General features: G+C 52.1%; 1 protein-coding gene across 1 annotated transcript; it reads left to right on the top strand.

Moving 5' to 3' along the window:
- The first annotated feature begins 3,650 nt into the window (after window positions 1-3,650).
- On the top strand, window positions 3,651-5,812 carry SPN (sialophorin). Its single transcript, XM_064592968.1, has 2 exons — window positions 3,651-3,728; window positions 4,112-5,812. The coding sequence occupies exon 2, from the start codon at window positions 4,128-4,130 to the stop codon at window positions 5,736-5,738; it is 1,611 nt and encodes a 536-aa protein (XP_064449038.1). The 5' UTR covers window positions 3,651-3,728; window positions 4,112-4,127; the 3' UTR covers window positions 5,739-5,812.
- The last annotated feature ends 4,419 nt before the right edge of the window (window positions 5,813-10,231 follow it).

Here is a 10,231-nt window from a genome sequence, read left to right as displayed (position 1 = left end):
GAGCAGGGAGCCCGATGCGGGGCTCGATCCCAGGACCCCGGGATCATGACCTGAGCGAAGGCAGATGCTCAACCGACTGAACCACCCGGGTGCCCTAACCTGGTTTTGAAGCTCATCTCTAGTAATTGCTGGTTGTCTGAGCCTTGACAAGTCTCTGAGCTGTTTTGTTTCTCACTTTCTTCATCTATAAGTTGAGGGTAATGATATGCATTTTACAGAGTAGTTGTGAAGAGCAAATGCTCTGTACATGGAAAGTGCTTGGCACTGAGCCTGGCCTGTTCTAGGCCAGGCTACATAATCTCTCTGTCCTTGGCCTCCTCACTTGTAGAAAGGGCTTGCGGTGAGGAACAGCCATACCACACCCAGAGAACCTCTGGTTTGGCTTGTTTTTTTAAAAATTTATTTAAGTGGGGTGCCTGGGTGGCTCAGTCGTTAAGCGTCTGCCTTCGGCTCAGGTCATGATCCCGGGGTCCTGGGATCGAGCCCTGCATCGGGCTCCCTGCTCTGCGGGAAGCCTGCTTCTCCCTCTCCCACTCCCCCTGCTTGTGTTCCCTCTCTCGGTATGTATCTCTCTGTCAAATAAATAAATAAAATCTTTAAAAAATTTTATTTAAGTAATCTCTACACCCAACGTGGGCTCGAACCCCCGACAGCGAGATCAAGAGCCCCACGCCCCTCTAACTGAGCCAGCCAAGCTCCCCCGACCTTAGCAATTTTTTAAAGATTGGGAAATTAGGACTCTTTGTGTAGTCTTACAAATATTTTTGTTGACTTTTTAGAATTAAAAAAAATTTAACCTTCAATTACTTTTCAGCCAATTATTTGTACTTTTCTGTTTGTCATAGCAAAATGTTGAAAAACTTAAATGTCTAACAATGGAATGGTTTTTTTTCTTCCTTTTTCTCTCTTTCTTCTCTCCTTCTTTCTTTTGTTCAGTAAGTACAGAACAGGATGTACAAAAGATTTAATATGGATGACATGCATATATACTTATGTAAATACAGACACAAAACACAACTTTGTTTTTTTTTTTTTTAAAGATTTTATTTATTTATTTGACAGAGAGAGACACAGCGAGAGAGGGAACACAAGCAGGGGGAGTGGGAGAGGGAGAAGCAGGCTTCCCGCAGAGCAGGGAGCCCGATGCGGGGCTCAATCCCGGGACCCTGGGATCATGACCTGAGCCGAAGGCAGACGCTTAACGACTGAGCCACCCAGGCGCCCAAAACACAACTTTGTTATGAATGCTTCTCCCATGGAAGAGTTTGGAGCTTTTCCTCTTATACTGTCCTGACTGTCGGGAGAGGCAATCCCCCGAGGTCCTGAGCATCCCTGCACCCTCCTGCTGACATGTCGGGAGCTTTTCCTCTTATACTGTCCTGACTGTTGGGAGAGGCAATCCGCCGAGGCCCTGAGCATCCCTGCACCCTCCTGCTGGCAATTTGAGACCGCCAGGCCCCAGCCCCTCTACCTCCCGGCAATTTCTCTGAGGTGTGTTTGTGGTAACTCTGAGGGATGAAGCGATGTCTCCCTGAAGAGAAGGCTTGCTTTCCACTTGCTCAAATAGAGGGAAATGCCCCAAGCTCAGTGTTCCTCAGCTGCAGGGCAAGCTCCTCTGCATCACCCCTGTGGGACTTGAGGGAAAGGAGAACTGATGCAAGCATTATGCTCCTGCTGCTTGCTCTGTGGTGAGTAATGGATTCCTCTGTCTCGGCCCCAGGCGTCTCCTGTAACTGCATCAGACTAACACGTTAGCTTGAGAGCGGGATGTAATCCCAGGCCCTGAGAGGAGCCTGTTCAATCATTTATCAGGTACAAATACCATTGCTTTTACAATATAAAAATCGGTTTTGCTTTTTTAAAAAGAAAGGCAAACAAACAAACAAACAAACACCCCAAACCAGACATACACAGAAAGTCGAAGTTTGCAAATCAGAAGAAAATAGGGGCCCCTGGGTGGCTCAGTCGGTTAAGCGTCTGCCTTCGGCTCAGGTCATGATCCCAGGGTCCTGGGATCGAGCCCCACATCGGGCTCCCCGCTCAGCGGGAAGCCTGCTTCTCCCTCTCCCTCTGTTGCTCCCCCCTGCTTATGCTCACACTCTCTTTCTCAAATAAATAAATAAAATCATTTAAAAAATCAGAAGAGAAAAAATAAAATAAAATAAAAAGAGGGCTGCCTGGGTGGCTCAGTTGGTTGAATGTCAGACCCTCCATTTTGGCTCAGGTCATGATCTCAGGGTGGTGAGATCAAGCCCTGCGTTGGGCCTTGCACTCAACATGGGGTCTGCTTGGGTTTCTCGCCCTCGCCCTCCGCTCTTCCTCTTGCACGCGCATGCACGTTCTCTCTCACAAATAAATATATATTTCTTTATATTTATATAAATATATATATATCAAATAAATATATATATATCTCGCAAATAAGAGATATATATATTTAAATATTTTATTTATTTATTTGAGAGAGAGAGAGAGAGAGATTGCGAGAACGAGGGGGGGAGGAGCAGAGGGAAAAGCAGAATCCCTGTGGAGCAGGGAGCCCGATGTGGGACTTGATCCCAGGACCCTGGGATCACGACCTGAGCCGAAGGCAGACGCTTAACCAACTGAGCCACCCAGGCACCCATAAATAAAATATATATATTTTTAAGATTTTATTTATTTATTTGACAGAGAGAGACACAACGAGAGAGGGAACACAAGCAGGGGGAGTGGGAGAGGGAGAAGCAGGTTTCCCACAGAGCAGGGAGCCCGATGTGGGACTCCATCCCAGGAACCTGGGATCATGACCTGAGCCGAAGGCAGACGCTTAACGACTGAAAAAAATAAAAAGAAAGAAAAAAGAAATGAAGAAAATATATATACACATACAAAAAAGGAGGAGGAGAAAAAAAAAACTAGAGGAAATTCAGAAAACAGCAACCATCCAAAGAAGAAAATAAAGAACCCTATTCACACCTGTCCAAAGAAACTGGATTAATGCCTCAATCGATATTTTTCCAGACTGTTTTCCATATAGAGTCCTACATCTTTATTAGTCTTCTACAAAAATAAAATTGTAACATATGAGTGCTTAGTAACCGCCTCCGTCTAGTTAAGCACCCCACAGCTGGGGGCCATTGTGGTGGACCCCCCCCCCCCCAGTTTCTGGAGAAGTCATCAAGAGCCCACCAGGGATTGCACACAGCCTGCAAATGCTTTCGCTGCCCCCAGCCAGAGTCGGGTCCTCTTCTTGCCCTGGTACTTCCTGGGAACTCTTGGGGCAGGAAATGGTGCTACCCTGGGTTTGGGCCTAACAGCTTGGGGACCACAAATGCAAAGGAAACCATCTTCCCTCCCATGTCCTCCTCTGCACGCCCTTGTTGTCAAGCACACCTCCGCATCACCCCAGCTCTGACCCTCATCCCCATCTCGGCTTCACCCCTTGCGCATCCCAGTTCCCAGCTAAGTCCCCATTCCAGATCCCCCCCCCCGCCACAACCCCCTCTTGCCTCCGCTGAGACCCCAGAACCCTTGGCGCCATCTCAGACCCTAGAAAGAGCAAGTGATGGAGCTGTCATCACGGCCAGCTGGGGGAGCAGTGTGGGTGGGGCAGGATGCTGGGGTGGGGTGGGTGGAGCCAGGGCCACTTCCTTTCCCCCTGGGGCCCATCTGCCCAGTCCTGCTCCAGCTTCAGGAGGAGTTGGAGCAGGCCTGGTCCCAACCTTGTGCCTTCATCAAGTGAGCTGGTAAGGGGTGCGACCTGGGGGGCAGGGGCCTTTGCGGACCTGGGAATATGCTGTGGCTTGGAAAGACCCTGGTAGATGATGGGAAAAGAGGATCGGGAGCCATCGGGGCTGAATAGGGTCATGGAAGGCCGGGAGGGGTGGCCAATCCTGGAGTGCAAGCAGCCGAGGCCTGAGGGGGCCTGCAGGTCCCAGTTGTCGGCAGAGCTGTCCGTGTCTGCTCCCTTGTTCTTTCTGAGAATAGTAAAAGCAAGGGTGGAAAAGGCCGTTAAACCACAACTTAGGCCTGGCAGTTAAGCAGGGAAGTGGGCAGAAGGGGAGGGCCTGGCCAGGTTCCCCCCTCAGCTCTTTCTGTGTTTGTAATTCTCCAACTTCCCCACCCTCAGGTCTCCACTCCTGTCCATGCCTGCTGCCATGGGAATGACCCTGTTTTTCCTCCTCTTTGGGGGCATCTGGACTCAAGAGATGACTCCGGGGTCTCTGCACATCACAACTGCTTTGGAGATGTCTGTACCGGGAGGGTCCTCTGCTTCCTTGGTCTCAACTTTCTCTGAGTCCCCAAACCTCAACTTAGTGACCCCCAATCCTATGACAACAAGGGTCCCAGAGAAGGGTAACAGCACCAGGCACCAGATCTCCCCACCTTCCTCAGACCTCTATACAGCCAATGAGATGTCCTTTCCTGAGGCTTCCACAGCTGCCACCAATGACCTCCATGTACCTGAGTCAACAGTCTTCTGGGAAGTTTCCACCAAGGAGTCATCAAACCTGGAAATTAATGCAAACAGTATCCCTGCTGAACCACCAAGAAAATCTCTGGCACTCCACGTTATGACTGATGGAACCATGGCAACTGGCTCTCTGGAGACCTCTGACGTAGCCGGTGGACCCCCCGTCACCATGGCAACTGGCTCTCTGGAGACCTCTGATGTAGCCGGTGGACCCCCCGTCACCATGGCAACTGGCTCTCTGGAGACCTCCGATGTAGACGGTGGACCCCCCGTCACCATGGCAACTGGCTCTCTGGAGACCTCCGATGTAGCCGGTGGACCCCCCGTCACCATGGCAACTGGCTCTCTGGAGACCTCCGATGTAGCCGGTGGACCCCCCGTCACCATGGCAACTGGCTCTCTGGAGACCTCCGATGTAACCGGTGGACCCCCCGTCACCATGGCAACTGGCTCTCTGGAGACCTCCGATGTAGCCGGTGGACCCCCCGTCACCATGGCAACTGGCTCTCTGGAGACCTCCGATGTAGACGGTGGACCCCCCGTCACCATGGCAACTGGCTCTCTGGAGACCTCCGATGTAGACGGTGGAGCCCCCGTCACCATGGCAACTGGCTCTCTGGAGACCTCCGATGTAGACGGTGGAGCCCCCGTCACCATGGCAACTGGCTCTCTGGAGACCTCCGATGTAACCGGTGGACCCCCCGTCACCATGGCAACTGGCTCTCTGCCAATCCCCAAGGGGACCAGTGACTCCCCCATCTCCATGGTAAAAATACCCACCGTGACTACCTCAGCGTCCTCCAAAAACAGAAGCAGTACCCAACTTTCAGATCAGGGGACAAAGGGCACCCTGCTGGTGGCTGTGTTTGTGGCCCTGCTGGTGGTCATTGTCCTCGTGGTCCTACTCCTGCTGTGGCGGCAGAGGCAAAAGAGGAGGACAGGGGCCCTGACACTAAGCAGGGGGGGCAAGCGCAACGGGGTGGTCGATGCAGGGGCTGGGCCGGCCCAGGTGCCTGATGAGGAGGCCCTGACAGCAATCGCAGTGGGCTCTGGGGCCGAGAAAGGCTCTGGGGGGCCTGAGGGGGAAGGGGCTGGCCGACAGCCCACACTCACCACCTTCTTGGATAGAGGCAAGTCCCAGCAGTGCTCCTTGGGGCTGGAGGAGCTGAAGGCCGGGTCAGCTCCCCTCCTAAAGGGGGAGGTGGAGCCGCTGGTGGGCAGCAAGGATGAGGCTTCGGAGCAGCCAGAAGCTGGGGAGGTGGAGGCCCCTCAGTGCTTGTGAAGAACGAGAGTGGAGGTCAGAATCATTCCCAGCTTCCATCACTTTCCGTCCGATCGTCAGCTCCAGGCTCCTTGCCTCCCAGCATGTTCATCCTGAACCCTCATCCAGCTTCTCAACCCCGGGGTCTTCCCACCAGCGCCCACCCCCGGTGCCCAGAGGGCCTACCCCCACGGGACGCTTTCAGACTGAATCAATAACCCTTCCTCATCAATTCTGACTTCTCCCCAGCGCCTTCTCCATGTTTTTGTCCTCGAGACCAGTTGCTGAGTCTCCACAATGCCTACGATTTCTCAGAGGACTCCCCAGGAACACCAGAGTCTAGGAAGGAGATGGAAGCAAACTCCCACCTTGGATCACTCTGGAAAGTACTTTGGCCCCATAGATTAGGACAGTCCTACTGGGTCAGCTCAGGACCTTCCTTTAACTCCGCGCGGTGCCCTGCGGGGGGCCACCTGGAGTCACCCAGCTGTGCTCCTGGGTGTGCCACTGACAACACCTGGACTCTAGGCCGGCCCCTGGCCCGCACCCCCACCCTCCCCCACCTGTGGACCGAGGCGTCCAGAGGCAACAGCTCCTTCCAGGGGCAGAGGTGAGAAGAGCTTCCGGGCAGGTGTGGTTCTCAGAAACCCCAGCACCTGCGCGGGTCCGGGCGTGGGCGCCGTTGGCGGGCACGAGGCAAGGCCTTGGCTCTGAGTGTGAAGTTGTGGTGGTGAGTACAGCTGGTGTGAGGAGGGGGCGGGAGGGGCGGCAGCGGAGTGGCCACCCTGAGGGACCGCTGAGAACATTCGGGCCCTCGTCTTTGCTCAGGTGGGGCGGAGGTAGCAGATTCACATCTGTCTGTAGCCCAATAAAGAATGTGGGGCCTGATAGGAAGCCTGCATGTGTGACCTGAGTGTGGTTCTTCGGCTCAGTCGCTGTCTGCCCTGCTCGGAGCCTCCCCCGCCTCTGCATGCTCGCCCTCCAGGAAGGGGGAGAGGAGAGCTGAAAGCGGGGATCTTGCTGTCATCCATGTAAGGTGTTTGCATCTCGTCTTCCCCAGGGAGGGGGCGAGCTCCTTCCCTTCTCCAAGGGGAATCGGTGAGACTGACAGGCCCCCCAGAACCAGGAGCTTCCCCTGTGGCTCCGGGATGGGATGTGATGGGGGGCAGGGGGGACAAGACCCCACCCCAGGCCAGAGCCCAGGGACCCACATGCGCCAGAGGCCGTTGGTACTTCCCCAGGACAAAGAGGAAATTTGCAAAGAGGAAGTTTTTGAGTCAGAGGGCTCGGTGCCTGAGAGACAGGTTGACATACAGTAAGAGAGGTCCTTGGAAAGGACGGGAGTGTGACTGCCCCGTGGCCCGACCCGGAGGGAAAGATCTGGAAACAGCCTGGGTGCATCTGTTCCTGGGGGGGGGGGGGGGGGGGGGAGAAGGAACAGAATGTGCCCACGGGTCCACACAGCCACCAGGGTTTGTGCCACCTGTGCTTGGTCTGGGGACAGGCTGAGCTGGGACGGAAATGCAGCCCTCACCAGCTAAGCTGGGCACCACCAGGCTTCTCACAGGGCGATGTTTGGACGAGCCTTAGCCCCAGTAGCAGGAGCGAGTCCCCAGGGTCCCCCAGACACACTGCAACTGTTGTTTCGGATTTGCTAAACCAAGCGCTCCAATTTCAGGTTTAGAAAATACTGTCGTGAACTCAGAGGCCATCGGCTCTACCCCCTTTCGAAGGACACATGCAATCACTTTTTGGAACTATTACTGGTTTCTGGGTCCTGGGCGGATCCTTAAGGAAGTGGGGCAGGATGGGTATGGCACCCAATAGGGCTCTCGCATCCTGGAAAATAACACGATATGTGAAAAGTGTTCAAATAGAGGTACAGACAAAATTTTATGAGTGCACCGCAAGAAGGGAGTGACGCACTGCTCCTGGGGGAAGGGTAGGAGGCTCTACCCAAGAGCTGACTTAGCTCAGAGTCTGATTTCCCGCTGTGCTCCGCGTGGCTATCGTGCCAGCAAATGGTGGGTCCTCAGTAAATATTCATTTGAGTGAATGAATGATGCTAAAAACCGTGTTCTCAAAACCTGTGCAATGACTTTGAAAAATGTCTACAATATGGGGCACCTGGGTGGCTCGGTTAAGCGACTGCCTTCGGCTCAGGTCATGATCCCGGAGTCCTGGGATCGAGTCCCACATCGGGCTCCCTGCTCAGCAGGGAGTCTGCTTCTCCCTCTGACCCTCCTCCCTCTCATGCTCTCTGTCTCTCATTGTCTCTCTCGCAGCAAATAAATAAAATCTTAAGAAAAAAAAATTTTTTTTAAATGTCTACAATATAATGTTTACCTGGGAACAAAAGTCACTTACTAATCTGTAAATATGTATGAATCGAATCTTGAAATGAAAATGCAAAAACATAGGGGCCCCTGGGTGGCTCAGTCAGTTGGACTGACTCTTGATTTCAGCTCAGGTCCTGATCTCAGGGTCATGGGATCAAACCCCATGTCGGGCTCCACAGTCAGTGAGGAATCTGCTTGAGGTTCTCTCTCTCCCTCTGCCTCTCCACACCCTCGTATGTTCGAGCTCTCTCTCTCTCAAATAAACAAATAAATTAAAAAAAAAAAAAAAAAGGAAAGGGTGCCTGGGTGGCTCAGTTGTTAAGCGTCTGCCTTCGGCTTAGGTCATGATCCCGGGGTCCTGGGATCGAGCCCCACATCAGGCTCCTTGCTCAGCAGGAAGCCTGCTTCTCCCTCTCCCGCTCCCCCTGCTTGTGTTCCCTCTCTCTTGCTGTGTCTCCCTCTGTCAAATAAATAAATAAAATCTTTAAAAAAATTTTTTTTAATTTAAAAAAAAGGAAAGAAAATGCAAAAACATAGACATTGATAGAAGAAAGATTTGAAGGAAATATCCCAAATGTTTACTGTGGCTATCTATCAGGTGATAGGTTTATGAATGATTTTTATTTTGTTTATACTTTTCTGTATTTCCAAGTTTTATATAATAAATGCCTATCACTTTTACAATTAGAGAACACATTAACAAGCAGGTGTTCGCTGAGGGGATGGGGTGTCTGGTTAAAGGAGAGAGGGCTGGAAGAGCAGGTTGGAACCCCACTGTGAAGGGCAAGGGAGTTTGAATTCAGTTCTGAAAGAAGTGGGGAGCTCACCAAACCTAAGTCTGTTCTCGACTTTTCCAGGGCTTCTCAGAACCATCATGAACCCCCACTCCTTCCTGTCCTTTCTTCTTGGGTGCCAAGTTCCTCTGATCCTTCTTCCATAGTCCCTTGGAGTCATTCCTTCTCCCAGGCCCTAACACATCTTGCCTGGGTCCTGTCCGGTCTTCTCTTTGGGTTTCTTGACCCCAATCACTTCCATCCTCTGCCCAGTGACCCTTCTAAAAGGCCACTCTGTCCAGATTATCCCTGCACCTCTTACGGCAGTCAAGATAGAGCCCTAGCATGCATGATAAGACCCGTTTAGGATCTGGACCCCTCCTGGTCAGTCCTCGGTGCAAACATTATGCCCTCCAGTCTCATCAAATTCCTGGTAACTCCCTGAATATGACATGTGATTTTCTTGATGTGTGCTTGGGTGGGGAGTATAGTTTAAAATGCTAAAAATATTTATTCTGTCTAGACAGTAAAAAGTACACATTAAGATTATGCTTACAGGGGTGCCTGGGTGGCTCAGCCGGTTAAGCGTCTGCCTTCGGCTCAGGTCATGATCCCAGGGTCCTGGGATCGAGCCCCGCATCGGGCTCCCTGCTCCGCAGGAAGCCTGCTTCTCCCTCTCCCACTCGCCCTGCTCATGTTCCCTCTCTCGCTGTGTCTCTCTCTGTCAAATAAATAAATAAAATCTTTAAAAAAAAAAAAGATTATGCTTACAAATAAAGCTTTGTCATACAAAATGAAAATTCCAGATGGTAACAGAGTTTAGATAGAGAAGGTCTTGAGAAATCTATTAATGCAATTCATTTTTGCAGACAGGAAAAGAGCCTCCACGCATGATTCTAAGGACATTTCATTTCTGAAAATGGGTATTTACACCTAGATGTCCTCTGCATCCCTATTTCTGACCCTGGACCATGTTCAGTTTGGCAGGCAGAACCTGTGAAGGGTGGGCTGCAAGCAGGGGGGAACGCCTGTTGGTTCTGAGTCCTCCAAGCCCTTGGGCTGAGGGAATGGGAAACAGACCCCCATCTCTGAGCCCTGAAGCTCAGCAACCGTGCCTGGAGGCAGATGAAGCTGGAACTGTCAACAAAATAAGAAAGGAATATAATCAGAAGGTTATAAGATTCCCAGAGTAGTAGCAAGAGCTGACCCAGCCAAAAGTAGAGAGAAAACTTTCAAACTTTAAGAAGGTATTGCTTGGGATGCCTGGGTGGCTCAGTCGGTTAAGCGTCTGCCTTCAGCTCAGGTCGTGATCCCAGGGTCCTGGGATTGAGTCCCCCATCGGGCTCCCCGCGGAGCGGGGAGCCTACTTCTCCCTCTGCCTCTGCCTCTCTCTCTCTCTCTC

Source organism: Mirounga angustirostris, unplaced genomic scaffold (assembly GCF_029215605.1).
Source record: "Mirounga angustirostris isolate CCGP_5_RB_7025 unplaced genomic scaffold, mMirAng1.0.hap1 SCAF_5, whole genome shotgun sequence".
Lineage (NCBI taxonomy): Eukaryota > Metazoa > Chordata > Mammalia > Carnivora > Phocidae > Mirounga > Mirounga angustirostris.
This window is presented reverse-complemented; position numbering and strand designations above follow the sequence as displayed.

What these genes read in the sequence shown, in the direction of transcription:
- SPN (XM_064592968.1), top strand. Translation starts at nt 4,128, where the DNA reads ATGCCTGCTGCCATGGGAATGACCCTGTTTTTCCTCCTCTTTGGGGGC.